The 19,164-nt window shown below is 41.9% G+C and overlaps 1 protein-coding gene across 3 annotated transcripts in view; it reads right to left on the reverse strand.

Annotated features, from left to right (window-relative positions):
- The window catches only part of lrch3 (leucine-rich repeats and calponin homology (CH) domain containing 3), a 34,721-nt gene extending 22,710 nt beyond the window's left edge, over window positions 1-12,011 (reverse strand). For all 3 annotated transcript variants that reach the window (XM_049575656.1, XM_049575657.1, XM_049575655.1), the window contains exons 1-12: window positions 11,701-12,011; window positions 6,937-7,081; window positions 4,956-5,082; window positions 4,587-4,692; window positions 4,339-4,475; window positions 4,146-4,255; window positions 1,305-1,398; window positions 1,109-1,220; window positions 862-1,010; window positions 728-780; window positions 582-627; window positions 365-493 (exon numbers count right to left, since the gene is read on the reverse strand). In XM_049575656.1, the coding sequence (XP_049431613.1) occupies window positions 365-493; window positions 582-627; window positions 728-780; window positions 862-1,010; window positions 1,109-1,220; window positions 1,305-1,398; window positions 4,146-4,255; window positions 4,339-4,475; window positions 4,587-4,692; window positions 4,956-5,082; window positions 6,937-7,081; window positions 11,701-11,971 (1,479 nt within the window). In that variant the 5' untranslated portion in view covers window positions 11,972-12,011. The remainder of the gene's footprint in view (window positions 1-364; window positions 494-581; window positions 628-727; window positions 781-861; window positions 1,011-1,108; window positions 1,221-1,304; window positions 1,399-4,145; window positions 4,256-4,338; window positions 4,476-4,586; window positions 4,693-4,955; window positions 5,083-6,936; window positions 7,082-11,700) is intronic.
- Between the last annotated feature and the right edge of the window lie 7,153 nt (window positions 12,012-19,164).

Here is a 19,164-nt window from a genome sequence, read left to right on the forward strand (position 1 = left end):
TCTGCAGGAAGTGATGATGCGTTTCCTGCTGACCTGATGGGCAGCATGTTCATCTACACATGTTCTAGTCTGATGTTAAAGGCCCAGAGAAGAAGAAGAACGCCGACCAGCAAGATCACACAAAGACGGTGACACCCGCAGCTGCAGCGATAGCTCTGCCTCCACATGTCATAAAAGGAAGTGTTTTACAGTGACATCAGAGCGTGACAAGACGGCGAGCCTCTGCTCAGCGCCTCGTCATGCTGCTAGCATCTGTCACAGAGTGTGAACACGACAAAGAGCGAAGACGTGATTGCAACGGCTGTGACGGTCGACTTGTGTTGTGGTGTTGTGTTGTCATGGCGACAGCAGTGTTAGAAGGTACCTTGGTGTAGCTGGTGATGGCGTCTCTCTGCACAGATCGGTTCTTCTGTCTCTCCTCGTCGTACCTCAGAGCAGCGAGCTGGGCCTCCCTCCTCATCCTCTCCACACCCCCTGGACCAATACCACCTCTCTGACAGAGAGACAGACAGACAGACAGACATGAGCAGCCTGGATTTGCAGTTGATGGTCTGTATCAGAGAGACAGTGGGAGGAGTTACCTGGCTCTGTGCACTAGAGAGCGCTGTGACCCCGTCGACCACGCTCCTAAAGGACAGACAGACAGACAGACAAACAAACAGGATGTTTGACAGCTCGCAGGCCACTGTAAAACGTCTGTATGCAGTAACATGAAGGATCCTCGTACCTGTTGTGTCTCCTCGTGTCCTCTGTCCTCGAGTTGGTTTTGACCGGAGAACCCTGGACACACAAACAGGAAGTCACACACAGCTCGACACAATAAAAGACATCTCATGTGGGGTGAGTGGGCGGAGCTCATACCTCCCTGGTGATGCGTCTCTCGATGTAGGCCATGAACTGAGAGCTCAGGCTGACGCTGTCCCTGCTCCCTCCTCCTCGACTCCTCCCCTCCTCCTCCTCTTCCTCACCTACACAGCTGTCGATGAAGTCAATCTGCTCCGACTCCACGTCTGGAGGAGACGGACAGATAGACAGAAAGGTCGGTCAGGTGTCTTTAATAATTTCCATCAGTGACGGCGTGTCGTCTGTCTGATCGTCATGAACTCACGTGTGCCGTTAGCCAGCAGAGCCCCTCCTCCTCCTCCTCCTCCTCCTCGGTGTCTCTGCTCCCGGCTAATCTCAGCGACGCGCAGCGGCAGCTCTGACAGCTCCTCTGTGGGCTGGACACACAGACAGGAAGTGAGCTCACACACAGACAGGAAACAGAGGACAGGACACGCTGTGTGTGTCTCTGAGTGTCTGACCTCATTCCCTGACCACCTCTTGTCTCCGCTGTCCACGCTGTTGAAGCCAGAATCCAACGCTCCATACGGACGCCCGGGGTACAGCTCGTCAACACTGACACACACACACACACACACACACACACACACACACACGGTCAAATAACTACTGACAAGGCTTTTATTGCGAAGGGTCAGCAGGAAGTGCTGTGAAGTGAAGTTAAAAAGGGAAGGGAGGAAGGAGAGAAGGACAGAGGGACAGAAATAAATGAAAGAAGGAAGGAAACGGACAAAAAAAGGAAGGACAGAAGCAAAGAGAAGAAAGAAAGGAATGGAGTAGGAAGGATGGAAGAAGGGAAGGAAGGAGGAATGAAGGAAGGGAGAAAGAAATGAAAAAGGAAGAAAAGAGGGAAGGGAGGAAGGAGGGATGAGGAAAGTATATAAGGGTGGGAAGAAGGAAGGAAGGAAGGAAGGAAGGAAGGAGAAGGGAAGAAAAGAGAGACAGAAAAAAGAAAGAAGGAGGGAAAGAGGGCAGAGGGAGGGAAGAAGAGAAGAACAGGAGGAAGAAATTAAAGTAGGAAGGAAGAAAAGAAGGAAGGAAGAAAGGGAGGAAAGTAAAAGAGGAAAAAGGGGGGAAAGGAAGGAAACATGAAAATGAATATAAAAGAGGAAAGGAAGAGACATGGAAGGAAAGAAACAGGGAAGAAAGGAAAGGAAAGAAGGAAAGAGAAGCTTGGGCCCACGCAGCGACCGGCAGTAAGAGTTCGGCGTCCGTGTTTAGTGTTTTATATTTGTTTTAAATGTCTTTTATGTGGCTCCTGTGAGCGTCTGTGGTGTTAAGTACTCACCTGTCGCTAATCTGAGTGCGTCAGAGCACTTTTAAAATCGTCTTATTTTAAAGTACACGGACGACTCTGTAGTTGCGAGTCTACTTCAGGGAAATGAGAGCAGCCACAGCCCTGTCATTGACTACTTTGTTAAGTGGTGTGAGGGTTCATTTTTAGAACTAAACAAAAGACATGGCCATTGATTTAAGAAGGAGTGCCAGTACACCTGAAACCACTATCATCAAGGGACACTGCTGAAAATGTGCAATCCTATAAATACCCCGGGACTATCATCGACTCCACACTGAATTTTAAAGAAAATTGTGAAGCTGTGAGCAAGAAAGGGCACCAGCAGGGCCGCCCCTCCCTAAATGCAGAACACTGTGCGTAGGGCCTCATCTTCCATGGGGGGCCACATTTTGTGTGAGGGGACGCATTTGCGCAATGGATGCGCATATGCGCTACCGTGAGGCGGCCGTAGAATCAGCTCAAGGAAGGAAAGAAGAGACCTGTAATCTGACCGCGCACGCGTTGCTGCAACGATTGACAACACTCGACATCTGACCAATCAGAGGGGTGCGCCGGCAGGCACTTGCAGAGCTGCAGCAGGTGAAGAGTTGTCGACATGTCGTCCAAAAGACATCACGAGTCAGGAAAAACAGGCAAAACAAGAGGAAGCTTGTGCTTCACTTGAAGGTGGGTATGTTGTTGAAATAAAACTTTGTGGCACAAACACCTAAGCTGCTACTCATTAGATAAGAATCTCTGTCTCCAGTCTCTGTCTACACTGGAGAATTTTTTTTTCCAGCGACCCTGATTAACATTTATTGAATGTCTCGTTAACGCCCTATGCATTCACCTCTGAATGAATATAATATATTGGCTAAAGTTTATTATAGCCTACCAATTTATGTTGTTAATATAAGTTTTCGACTATTTTTATGGAGGTAAATGTCGCCATCTGTTGGTGAATTTAATTCATAACGGTCAGCTTTTGAGGAGACAGAAATACTGATTGAAATGAGTATGTAACTGATGCATTTATTGACAGAAGGAACTAAACTTGAATGTTAAGTTTGAAATATCATTCTGCTCCAAATAAAATTTGGCTTAGGGCCCCAATTTGGTCAGGGGCAGCCGTGGGCACCAGCGTCTGTTCTGTCTGAGGAAGCTGTCTCGTTTCTACATTGACAAAACCATGATGACACTCTGTTACCATGACTAATCTGTTTTAGCCTTTTCTCTTGTGTCATGGTTTGGAAATTTGCCTCTGAAAGACAGAAACTCACTGAACCAGATTGTTAAATGGTCAAGTCGGCTGACTGGAGAGTCACTGCATGCCGGTCGGTTACAGCGAATAGCCAGCTCCATCTGTAATGATGACTCCCATCCTCTGTTATGTGAATTTCAACCCCTTCCATCTGGTCAGAGACTTAAGGCCCCGAGGTCTAAGACTAAGCGCTGCAGGAACAGTTTTATTCCTCTTATGTTTTATGTTTCTATGTCCTGTTTTTGTGCAGTCTGATGTGTTGTGTTCCATGTTAAATGCTCTTACTGCAGAACAAATCTACCTACGGGTACAAATAAAGTAACCTGAACCTGAACCTGAGAGATGAAGGAAATGAAATAAGGAGGAAAAGATGAGAGAAAGGAAGGAGTGAGGGGAGGAAGGAAAGAAGAAAGGATGAAAAGGAGGGACAAACAGAGGAAATGACAGCAGGAAGGAAAACAGGAAGTAGCTACATCTGAGGTAATACACGGAAAGAAATTTGTGACTCCTAGGATGGCGAAGGAATGACCCGCACTGCTCTCCCTCTGATTGGCTACTACTTGTTGCCATCTTTGGTTGCCTTCGTGAGTGCTGGGGTAAGAGTGTCGGCCAATCAGAGGCAGAGTAAGACGGGCCATTCCTTTACTATCTGAGGACTCGCTGATTGACGAATGGGAAGTGAGCAAATATTTCACAATAAAAGCCTCCATTAATGTGTGAGTGTAGACAGCGGATGATCTCAGACTGAGGGGGAGGAGTTCTGACCAGGAGCTGAAGGTCAAAGGTCGTCTGTCGTAGTCTGGGAGGTCGGGGGTTGTCTTACTGGCCTCCAGGTTCAGGTACTTAAATATGTGGACCTTCCCTTTAATGCAGATCTGCACACACAGAAACACACACATTAAGCCCAAATCCACAGAGCCTCCATTTGGACGCTGATGGTGTCATTTCTTGTGTGTACCTGTGCAGGTGGGGTCTGCAGAGGGTTGTTGTCGAGGACAATGGTCTGTAGCTGTGTGAGCTGTCGGTAACAGACGGGGATGGAGGTCACTTTGTTACAGGAAAAGTCCAGACGCACCAGAGGGAGCTCCGCCAGCTCTGAACACACACAGGTAATACACACAGGTGTTACCACACACACAGGTGTTACTACACACACCAGTAATACACAAAGGTAGACTATGAGTACCAGTGTTTGTGTGTATTTACCTGGCGGCAGGCGGACCAGGTGGTTCCTCCTGATGTTCAGGTCTCGTAGAGCCTCCAGCTGACCCATCTGAGATGGCAGAGTCTGAATCTCATTACAGCTCACATCCTGCAACCATCAATAACTGCTAATCAATAAGTCATCATTAATAACAGTAAGACAACATAGACTGTGTTGCTCTGGTAACTGTTCCTGTCAGCTGCTATGTTAACAAACATCCCAACAGGAAATACAAACATGGAAACATTTAGAATGTTTATGTGGTCATGTTGGAAAAGGTCTACATGTGAGCATTGTTCATGTTATCAGTCAGTAATCAGGAGAGATTGAGGGTAATCAATGTAATCAATACTGTGATCAGTCAGACGGACCAGTTCAGTGAGGTGTCTCAGCAGTCCAACTTCTTCTGGAAGGGACACCAGTTTGTTGTTACAGGCAATCAAAACCTTCAGAGGAAGACTGCAGACCACTGCAGGGAGGACAGACAGCTGGTTCCGACTGGAGGACAGAAGGACAGACAGACAGACAGAGAAGTTTCTTCAGTATCACAGTGTTGTGGTAAAAGTTGACTTTGAATCCATGGGTCAAATGAGTTCATATTTTCCCCCCAAATTAAGACATTAAACCTCTGCTGATGCTGGATTCTTGTTGGGATAGAGGTGTAGGGTGTCCTGATTCTTGTGGGGATAGAAGGGTAGGGTGTCCTGATTCTTGTGGGGATAGAGGTGTAGGGTGTCCTGATTCTTGTGGGGATAGAAGGGTAGGGTGTCCTGATTCTTGTGGGGATAGAAGGGTAGGGTGTCCTGATTCTTGTTGGGATAGAGGGGTAGGGTGTCCTGATTCTTGTTGGGATAGAGGGGTAGGGTGTCCTGATTCTTGTTGGGATAGAGGGGTAGGGTGTCCTGATTCTTGTTGGGATAGAGGGGTAGAGTGTGCTGATTCTTGTTGGGATAGAGGGGTGGGGTGTCCTGATTCTTGTTGGGATAGAGGGGTAGGGTGTCCTGATTCTTGTTGGGATAGAGGGGTGGGGTGTCCTGATTCTTGTGGGGATAGAAGGGTAGGGTGTCCTGATTCTTGTTGGGATAGAGGGGTAGGGTGTCCTGATTCTTGTTGGGATAGAGGGGTGGGGTGTCCTGATTCTTGTTGGGATAGAGGGGTGGGGTGTCCTGATTCTTGCTGGGATAGAGGGGTGGGGTGTCCTGATTCTTGTTGGGATAGAGGGGTAGGGTGTCCTGATTCTTGTTGGGATAGAGGGGTGGGGTGTCCTGATTCTTGCTGGGATAGAGGGGTGGGGTGTCCTGATTCTTGTTGGGATAGAGGGGTAGGGTGTCCTGATTCTTGTTGGGATAGAAGGGTAGGGTGTCCTGATTCTTGCTGGGATAGAGGGTGGGGTGTCCTGATTCTTGTTGGGATAGAGGGTAGGGTGTCCTGATTCTTGTTGGGATAGAGGGGTGTCCTGATTCTTGCTGGGATAGAGGTAGGGTGTCCTGATTCTTGTTGGGATAGAGGGGTAGGGTGTCCTGATTCTTGTTGGGATAGAGGGGTGGGGTGTCCTGATTCTTGTTGGGATAGAGGGGTGGGGTGTCCTGATTCTTGTGGGGATAGAAGGGTAGGGTGTCCTGATTCTTGTTGGGATAGAAGGATAGGGTGTCCTGATTCTTGTTGGGATAGAGGGGTAGGGTACCGTGAATCTTGTTGGGATAGAGGGGTAGGGTGTCCTGATTCTTGTTGGGATAGAGGGGTAGGGTGTCCTGATTCTTGTTGGGATAGAGGGGTAGGGTGTCCTGATTCTTGTTGGGATAGAGGGGTAGGGTGTCCTGATTCTTGTTGGGATAGAGGGGTAGGGTGTCCTGATTCTTGTTGGGATAGAGGGGTAGGGTGTCGTGATTCTTGTTGGGATAGAGGGGTAGGGTGTCATGATTCTTGTTAGGATAGAGGGGTAGGGTGTCATGATTCTTGCTGGGATAGAGGAGTAGGGTGTCGTGATTCTTGTTGGGATAGAGGGGTAGGGTGTCCTGATTCTTGTTGGGATAGAGGGGTAGGGTACCGTGAATCTTGTTGGGACAGAGGGGTAGGGTGTCCTGATTCTTGTTGGGATAGAGGGGCAGTGTCCTGATTCTTGTTGGGATAGAGGAGTAGGGTGTCCAGATTCTTGTTGGGATAGAGGGGTAGGGTGTCCAGATTCTTGTTGGGATAGAGGGGTAAGGTGTCCTGATTCTTGTTGGGATAGACATAGATAGATACTTTATTGTCCCCGAAGGGAAATCTGTCTTGGACTCCATGAGCTGAGACAAGCTGATAGAGGGGTAGGGTTTAGACTCAAACCAACAGTGTGTAATTCGGGTGTCTTACCTGAGGTTCAGGTAGGTGAGGGCCTGCAGGTTGAGGAGACTGTCTGGCAAAGACCTCAGACAGTTCTGGTAAAGGTTCAGACTCTCCAGAGACACAAAGAGACAGACGTCCAGAGGAAGCTCTGACAAACGGTTACGGGACAAGTCTGAAAACACACACACACAATAAACGTTATATTATATCACGTCTAACAACACTTCTGTACAATCCTTCAATCACATTGCTCTGTGTGGTCATCATGGTGACCTCACTGATCAGCTGATCTCTACCAGTGTGAAGCAGGTGTAGTACACATACTGTGATACATACAATACTACACACACACAGTACTTGTATATATCTTTACCAGTGCAGCTGTGAGAGGATCTGCACCTGGCTGACAGGAAGTACAAATCACCATGGTAACATCTATTCCCTGTTGTACAGCAGCTTGTGATCACAAACACAGGAAGTGCCCTGAAGTCACCAAATTAAAAGTTGGTTTGTGACAATTAGTGTGTTATTGATCAGCTGATACTGATAGTGAAGTTACTGATCAGCTGACACAGATAGTGAAGTTATTGATCAGCTGACACACTGATAGTGAAGTTATGATGTGATGTTGTGATATAAGTGATGATGATATCAGAGGATTTATTCGTCTAACTCTGGTGGTTCTCTGTGAGTACCTTTATAACACTGACACACAGTGAAGTCTGTGCTCCACTTCTTTTGTCAGGCTGATTCATACTGACCAGACGCCTGAGGCTGCAAGAACACACACACACACACACACACACACACGGTCATTCCAGACCATCATCAGGTCCTGAGCTGGTCCCAGACCAGGTCAGACGTCACTCAGTCACATCCTGACCCTGATACTGGTCTGACTGGGTCAGCTGGCTTTAACACAGCTCACCCATGAACACTTTTCATCATCACTTTTATCCATTATTCATTCGGTCTACCACATATTTAAAAACACAGACTTCATCGTTAATGTGTGGTGGTCAGAAATCTATTTTCCTGCAGTTCATTGTTTCCTTGTTCCTGTTCACAATGATTTATCAGTTAGTGGTTATCAGATAACACACACCAGAGTTGGCCCCGAAAAACATGACCCTGTTTAATCAAACTGTGGAACACGTGTTCACAGTAACGCCCAAATCCTCTGATGCCACTGAACTGAACTCCTGTTTCCTGTGAGGATTAAAATACTCACTGGACCTCAGCTCATAAACTTGGTCTTTACCTGCTGCCATTTTCTCTCATGTCTCTGATTGGTACTGCTCACGTGCAGCTCTCAACAGAGACAGAAGCAAGACGCCTCACACCTTCACTACGTCCATCATCAGCTCCAAGAGAAACAACGTGTTTGATTCTTTTTTCGCCCAATCAGACAGGTGAGTTAGATTTACCGACCCCATGTGACAGGTTATCTGCCTCAGGTGATACTTACTGTTGAGCCCTGAAATGGCCGTCACAGTTTCCTAAAGCAGAAGGTGACAGATTAACAACTGTCCTGTTCGGTTTATGGATGCACAGTGATACTGGCAGAATCTGCCCACATTTTTTTCTTATTCAGCACAATGAATGAATACTACAGACACTGAACAGTGTTTCATGTCTCCATCTGCTGGTGGGCCATCACCATCACAGTCTGCATGTATAATATGATGTTAATTCATGTACAGAAGAGACTCGATGATGATCACTGAAATTAGGTGGGGAAAAGTGGATATATCTGCATCAGCAAACAATCCAACATCTTGCATCCCTAGTTCTGTTCAGCCAACAGTGTAAAAACCCCAAACAGATTTAGTTGACTCTGATATAAAAACAAAAGAAGCAGTAAATCCTCACAGTCAACACGCTGGGATCTTTTGAACTGTTACCTGATGATCAGAACACTTATGTCAGACAGACATAACAGAGCTGAACTCATCTGTCCCTGCAGATAACAAGATATAACGCCCATGCACAGAACAAAAATATATGCATAAATCTCTATAACAAAACAAACTAGGGGTGAGTCCGTGTAAACGTTTACACGTGTACACATGTTTGAGATCATAAACGGTTATGAAAAATTAGTACACAAAAAACTTTTTTTGGGGGGGCGGAGGGGGTGATACTAATTGTTGAGTAACTGTGATAGACTGTGAATATGACAAGAAATGGTGTGAGACTGGGTTTGGGAACAGGTCAGTAGCCTACGTGCTCCCTTCTATTAAAACGGAATGTTCGTTAAGGGGGTTGTTCACCAGTGGGCTACAATGAGTACCAGGCCATCAAATCGCAGCGTCCGTGGTGAGAGGAGACGGAATTGTTTGCGCTTTTATGCACGGGTCGGTGGTGAAGTGGCGCACATGACTCGTGCTACGGACGGACGGACAGACGAGCCACATATCTCGTGCCGCTTAAAAACAGGTAATACATCTGGCTACATCTTTCCCACATCAAATATCTGTGATCACCTAGACCTGTGCGTAAAAGCGCACACAATTCCGTCTCCTCTCACCACGGATGCTGTCATTTGATGGCCCTGTACTCATTGTAGCCCACTCTTATCAGACCCAATAATAATAATAATAATAATAAGTTACTGTGGGCCTATATGCCATGCCTTTTAATAAAATTACCAGAAGAGTTCGCTGAAAAACAGGTAATGCCTGAATTACTCGCGTGTGTCCCCGGTGAAAATCGCTGACATGCATGGGGAATACAGCTTCTACAGGCTCGCCATAGCTCACTGTCAGGACTCAGGGACCAGAATTCGGGATGGCGGACCGTCGGAATGGCGATATTTCGGTGTGGCGGCCTGTAACTGTTGGTTAAATGGCCCGTTCGGTTGGTATTCGGATAACTGGGGCTTTACTGGTATAATGCAATAGCAACACCCAGCAGTGAAACCCGTGTACCCGTTACATGAAAAAAGATGACCCACTCTAAACGTTTAGAGATTTTTATACAAGAACTCACCCCTAAAACAGACGTGTGTAAATCAGGACTGTAACTCAATAAATTGGTCATCACTGACTTTAGAAACCTTCTTTTGTTGTTTTTCAGCCAATTTTTAAACCTATTTCACAGCACAGCCTGACAGGCTGCAATAATAAGATGTATTTACACCCTACAGCCTGCACTTCTACATATTTCCAGCTGTTGTAATCATGATAGACTGATATATTAAATGTTTTACAGGTGATCTGTACTTTATGTTGATGGTTCATGAACTGTAAATCAGCATCACCTCAGTTTGACCTGTCACCTCAGCTACACAGGCTGAATACACAGGCTCTGACTGTAAGCTTCATATAGACAAGAGTTTCCATTAAACATCAGTCAGATACAGTCAGAGCTTCACATCTGTACATGTTAGTATAAGAATGACCACAAGTCTCTGTGATGTTAAATACTTCAATAACTAAAACAGTCAAATATACAGTAGACTCCATATAGTTTATGACACAGATAAAATGGCCAGAAATGTGAATAACTGCGTTGCAGGATGATTTAAGGTGTGCCCCTAAATTTTCTGATTGTGCTCCTGAAATTTTCAGTGCAAGGTTTCAGTGCTCCGACTGAAAATAGTTAGTCTGGAGCCCTGAATCAGCCGACAACAACAAAAACAATCAGCTCCACTGACCGTTTATATGTCTGTTATATTGGTGTTGCTGTAACTGTTTTTTTTCCCAGTGTCATCCGGATGTGTCTCTGTTCTAACAACTTTATCAATTTATTATTTATTTAATATCAATATTACTGTCATTAGCATGTTGCAGTATGACAATATTTTATCACACAGAACATTATACTGATATCATTATCTCAACTAAGACAGGACATAATTCCGTACACACAGAGACACACACAGACAGACAGACAGACAGACGGTCCAAAACTAGCTTCCTCAGCTCCGTTTGTTTTGTCTCACCTTCCCGGCCCGTCAGCCTCTCGGGCGGGCGGAGCAGCTCTCATCATCATCTAACCAGGCGTCACACACGTCAAACAAAAACATCCCCAGGTGTGTGTTCACCTTTTTGAACTTACAACGTGACGTCAGAAACTCGGGGTGAGGCTCATCCACAGCCCACTGGCCCCCCGGCACCTGACGGTCCCGCCGGAGGACGGCTAACCAACCCAGCTAACTTTAATTAACCAAACCAGCCGTGTGCTAACGTTAGCGTGTTTATACACAACAGGCTACTAACTGTTAGCATGCTAGCTGGCTACATCAACAACAGTTACAGGTGTACTGACACAAGCTGTGACCCCGACATGTGCCCCCCCCCCGGCGGGTCTTAACTTCAGTTTAACATCAGAAAACAACACAAACTAAAACTCAGTTCAATTATTAGTTTAACATCAGTCCGACATTTTTTTGTGTTTAGTTGAACACACAGAGCTAACAGGCTAACGTTAGCTGTCACTGTGATTCTTTCGGTTGTTAACATGTTATAAAGTTAATTAAAGACCTCCGGATATAAAGTGGAGCCCTGCTGGTTTGTCTGTGAGCGGTGTTTTGGTGTAACGATGTCACAGAGACAGCGGAATCACGGCAGGAGGACATTTTGGGGGGTAACGTTACAATGTTTGTCACAACACCGGCCCTCCCTGACGGTATTCCCCATCCCGTCCTCCCCACAGCCGTTAAAGTTGGATTCAGACTCCTCACCGGCCTCAACTCCACAGAAACTCCACCCCAAGTTACTCTAACCGACTGAACAGGACCCCGCCCGGCTCCCCGTGTCCGGTCGCCGGGCTCTGGAGCTCACTCACCGGCCCTGGTGGTGTCCGTCAGGTCGTGGTTGGCGGCGCTCCGGGGAAACTCCTTCAGCTTCCTGCCGCTGAGGTTCAGGCACCCGGTGGCCGAGGCTTCGTCCAGCGCCCGGTCCAGAGAACGGTTCCAGGGCGCCGGACCTGCCGGTCCCAGTCCGTTATTACTCCCGATTAATACATTCCCGGTGCCGCTGCCGCCGCTGCTGCCGCCTCCCACCGTGAAGTTGAGTCCGGTGTTGTCCACAGAGCCCAGCAACACCGAGGCCGCCATTACACACTCCGGCTGTTAGCTCTCAGTGCTAACGGCTAACCCTCCCACCCAAACTCCACAAAGGAGCATGCGCAGAGCGGCGTCCGGAGGGGACAGGAGCGGACAGCAGAGAGAACAGAATACTGCACTATGTACATACTACTGCACTATGTACATACTACTGTACTATATACATACTACTGTACTATATACATACTACTGCACTATATACATACTACTGCACTATATACATACTACTGTACTATGTACATACTAGTGCACTATATACATACTACTGTACTATATACATACTACTGTACTATATACATACTACTGCACTACATTACATACTACTGTACTATATACATACTACTGCACTATATACATACTACTGCACTATATACATACTACTGTACTATGTACATACTAGTGCACTATATACATACTACTGTACTATATACATACTACTGCACTATATACATACTACTGCACTATATACATACTACTGTACTATATACATACTACTGCACTATATACATACTACTGCACTATATACATACTACTGCACTATATACATACTACTGCACTATATACATACTACTGTACTATGTACATACTAGTGCACTATATACATACTACTGTACTATATACATACTACTGCACTATATACATACTACTGTACTATATACATACTACTGCACTACATTACATACTACTGTACTATATACATACTACTGCACTACATTACATACTACTGCACTATATACATACTACTGCACTACATTACAGACTACTGCACTATATTACATACTACTGCACTACATTGCAGACTACTGTACTACATTACATACTACTGTACTATATACATACTACTGCACTATATACATACTACTGTACTATGTACATACTAGTGCACTATATACATACTACTGTACTATATACATACTACTGCACTATATACATACTACTGTACTATATACATACTACTGCACTACATTACATACTACTGCACTACATTACATACTACTGCACTATATACATACTACTGCACTACATTACAGACTACTGCACTATATTACATACTACTGCACTATATACATACTACTGCACTACATTACATACTACTGTACTATATACATACTACTGCACTATATACATACTACTGCACTATATACATACTACTGTACTATGTACATACTAGTGCACTATATACATACTACTGCACTATATACATACTACTGTACTATGTACATACTACTGCACTATATACATACTACTGCACTACATTACAGACTACTGCACTATATACATACTACTGCACTACATTACATACTACTGCACTACATTACAGACTACTGCACTATATACATACTACTGCACTACATTACAGACTACTGCACTACATTACAGACTACTGCACTATATACATACTACTGCACTACATTACATACTACTGCACTACATTACAGACTACTGCACTATATACATACTACTGCACTACATTACAGACTACTGCACTATATACATACTACTGCACTATGTACATACTACTGCACTATATACATACTACTGCACTACATTACAGACTACTGCACTATGTACATACTACTGCACTATATACATACTACTGCACTACATTACAGACTACTGCACTATATACATACTACTGCACTACATTGCAGACTACTGTACTACATTACAGACTACTGTACTATATACATACTACTGCACTACATTGCAGACTACTGTACTACATTACAGACTACTGTACTATATACATACTACTGCACTACATTACAGACTACTGCACTATATACATACTACTGCACTACATTGCAGACTACTGTACTACATTACATACTACTGCACTATATACATACTACTGCACTACATTACAGACTACTGCACTATATACATACTACTGCACTACATTGCAGACTACTGTACTATATACATACTACTGCACTACATTGCAGACCACTGTACTACATTACAGACTACTGCACTATATACATACTACTGCACTATATACATACTAATGCACTACATTACATACTACTGCACTACATTACAGACTACTGTACTACATTACAGACTACTGTACTATATACATACTACTGCACTATATACATACTAATGCACTACATTACATACTACTGCACTACATTACAGACTACTGTACTATATACATACTACTGCACTATATACATACTAATGCACTACATTACATACTACTGCACTACATTACATACTACTGCACTACATTACAGACTACTGTACTACATTACAGACTACTGCACTATATACATACTACTGCACTATGTACATACTACTGCACTATATACATACTACTGCACTACATTACAGACTACTGCACTATATACATACTACTGCACTATGTACATACTACTGCACTATATACATACTACTGCACTACATTACAGACTACTGCACTATATACATACTACTGCACTACATTGCAGACTACTGTACTACATTACATACTACTGCACTACATTGCAGACCACTGTACTACATTACATACTACTGCACTACATTACATACTACTGCACTACATTGCAGACCACTGTACTACATTACATACTACTGCACTACATTACAGACTACTGTACTATATACATACTACTGCACTATATACATACTAATGCACTACATTACATACTACTGCACTACATTACAGACTACTGTACTACATTACAGACTACTGCACTATATACATACTACTGCACTATATACATACTACTGCACTACATTACAGACTACTGCACTACATTACAGACTACTGCACTATATACATACTACTGCACTATGTACATACTACTGCACTATATACATACTACTGCACTACATTACAGACTACTGCACTATATACATACTACTGCACTACATTGCAGACTACTGTACTACATTACATACTACTGCACTACATTGCAGACCACTGTACTACATTACAGACTACTGTACTACATTACAGACTACTGCACTATATACATACTACTGCACTACATTACAGACTACTGCACTACATTACAGACTACTGTACTATATACATACTACTGCACTATATTACATACTACTGCACTACATTGCAGACCACTGTACTACATTACAGACTACTGTACTACATTACAGACTACTGTACTATATACATACTACTGCACTACATTACAGACTACTGCACTACATACATACTACTGTACTACATTACAGACTACTGTACTACATTACAGACTACTGCACTATATACATACTACTGCACTACATTACAGACTACTGCACTATATACATACTACTGCACTACATTGCAGACTACTGTACTACATTACATACTACTGTACTACATTACAGACTACTGCACTATATACATACTACTGCACTACATTACAGACTACTGCACTACATTACAGACTACTGTACTATATACATACTACTGCACTATATTACAGACTACTGTACTATATACATACTACTGCACTATATTACATACTACTGCACTATATTACATACTACTGCACTACATTGCAGACCACTGTACTACATTACAGACTACTGTACTACATTACATACTACTGCACTACATTTCAGACTACTGCACTACATTACAGACTACTGTACTATATACATACTACTGCACTACATTACATACTACTGCACTACATTACAGACTACTGCACTACATACATACTACTGTACTACATTACAGACTACTGCACTACATTACATACTACTGTACTACATTACATACTACTGCACTATATTACATACTACTGTACTACATTATATACTACTGCACTATATTACAGACTACTGCACTATATTACATACTACTGCACTACATTACATACTACTGGACTACATTACATACTATTGCACTATATTACATACTACTGCACTACATTACATACTACTGTACTACATTACATACTACTGCACTATATTACATACTACTGCACTACATTACATACTACTGGACTATATTACAGACTACATTACTACATTACATACTACTGTACTACATTACATACTACTGCACTATATTACAGACTACATTACTACATTACATACTACTGTACTACATTACATACTACTGCACTATATTACAGACTACATTACTACATTACATACTACTGTACTACATTACATACTACTGCACTATATTACAGACTACATTACTACATTACATACTACTGTACTACATTACATACTACTGCACTATATTACAGACTACATTACTACATTACATACTACTGGACTATATTACAGACTACATTACTACATTACATACTACTGTACTACATTACATACTACTGCACTATATTACAGACTACATTACTACATTACATACTACTGTACTACATTACATACTACTGCACTATATTACAGACTACATTACTACATTACATACTACTGTACTACATTACATACTACTGCACTATATTACAGACTACATTACTACATTACATACTACTGGACTACATTACATACTATTGCACTATATTACATACTACTGCACTACATTACATACTACTGGACTATATTACAGACTACATTACTACATTACATACTACTGTACTACATTACATACTACTGCACTATATTACAGACTACATTACATACTACTGCACTACATTACATACTACTGTACTACATTACATACTACTGCACTATATTACATACTACTGTACTACATTATATACTACTGCACTATATTACAGACTACTGCACTATATTACATACTACTGTACTACATTACATACTACTGCACTATATTACATACTACTGCACTACATTACATACTACTGGACTATATTACAGACTACATTACTACATTACATACTACTGTACTACATTACATACTATTGCACTATATTACATACTACTGTACTACATTATATACTATTGCACTATATTACAGACTACTGTACTACATTACATACTACTGCACTATATTACAGACTACATTACATACTACTGTACTACATTACAGACTACTGCACTACATTACATACTACTGTACTACATTACATACTACTGCACTATATTACATACTACTGTACTACATTACATACTACTGCACTATATTACATACTACTGCACTACATTACAGACTACTGTACTACATTACATACTACTGCACTATATTACATACTACTGCACTATATACATACTACTGCACTACATTACATACTACTGCACTATATACATACTACTGCACTACATTACAGACTACTGCACTATATACATACTACTGCACTATATACATACTACTGCACTACATTACAGACTACTGCACTATATACATACTACTGCACTATGTACATACTACTGCACTATATACATACTACTGCACTACATTACAGACTACTGCACTATATACATACTACTGCACTACATTGCAGACTACTGTACTATATACATACTACTGCACTACATTGCAGACCACTGTACTACATTACATACTACTGCACTACATTACATACTACTGGACTATATTACAGACTACATTACTACATTACATACTACATTACAGACTACATTACTACATTACATACTACTGTACTACATTACATACTACTGGACTACATTACAGACTACATTACTACATTACATACTACTGTACTACATTACATACTACTGGACTATATTACAGACTACATTACTACATTACATACTACTGTACTACATTACATACTACTGCACTACATTACATACTACTGGACTATATTACAGACTACATTACTACATTACATACTACTGTACTACATTACATACTACTGCACTATATTACATACTACATTACGACATTACAGGCTACTGGACTATATTACAGACTACATTACTACATTACATACTACTGTACTACATTACATACTACTGCACTACATTACATACTACTGGACTATATTACAGACTACATTACTACATTACATACTACTGTACTACATTACATACTACTGCACTACATTACATACTACTGGACTATATTACAGACTACATTACTACATTACATACTACTGTACTACATTACATACTACTGCACTATATTACATTACTGACATACATTACAGACTACTGGACTATATTACAGACTACATTACTACATTACATACTACTGTACTACATTACATACTACTGCACTACATTACATACTACTGGACTATATTACAGACTACATTACTACATTACATACTACTGTACTACATTACATACTACTGCACTACATTACATACTACTGCACTATATTACATACTACATTACGACATTACATACTACTGGACTATATTACAGACTACATTACTACATTACATACTACTGTACTACATTACATACTACTGCACTACATTACATACTACTGGACTATATTACAGACTACATTACTACATTACATACTACTGTACTACATTACATACTACTGCACTACATTACATACTACTGCACTACATTACAGACTACTGCACTACATTACATACTACTGTACTACATTACATACTACTGGACTATATTACAGACTACATTACTACATTACATACTACTGTACTACATTACATACTACTGCACTACATTACATACTACTGGACTATATTACAGACTACATTACTACATTACATACTACTGTACTACATTACATACTACTGCACTATATTACATACTACATTACGACATTACAGGCTACAGTACGACATTACATACTACTGGACTATATTACAGACTACATTACTACATTACATACTACTGTACTACATTACATACTACTGCACTACATTACATACTACTGGACTATATTACAGACTACATTACTACATTACATACTACTGTACTACATTACATACTACTGCACTATATTACATACTACATTACGACATTACAGGCTACAGTACTACATTACATACTACTGGACTATATTACAGACTACATTACTACATTACATACTACTGTACTACATTACATACTACTGCACTACATTACATACTACTGGACTATATTACAGACTACATTACTACATTACATACTACTGTACTACATTACATACTACTGCACTACATTACATACTACTGGACTACATTACAGACTACATTACTACATTACATACTACTGTACTACATTACATACTACTGGACTATATTACAGACTACATTACTACATTACATACTACTGTACTACATTACATACTACTGCACTACATTACATACTAC

This window comes from Epinephelus fuscoguttatus, linkage group LG5 (assembly GCF_011397635.1).
Source record: "Epinephelus fuscoguttatus linkage group LG5, E.fuscoguttatus.final_Chr_v1".
In the NCBI taxonomy this organism is placed as follows: Eukaryota; Metazoa; Chordata; class Actinopteri; order Perciformes; family Serranidae; genus Epinephelus; species Epinephelus fuscoguttatus.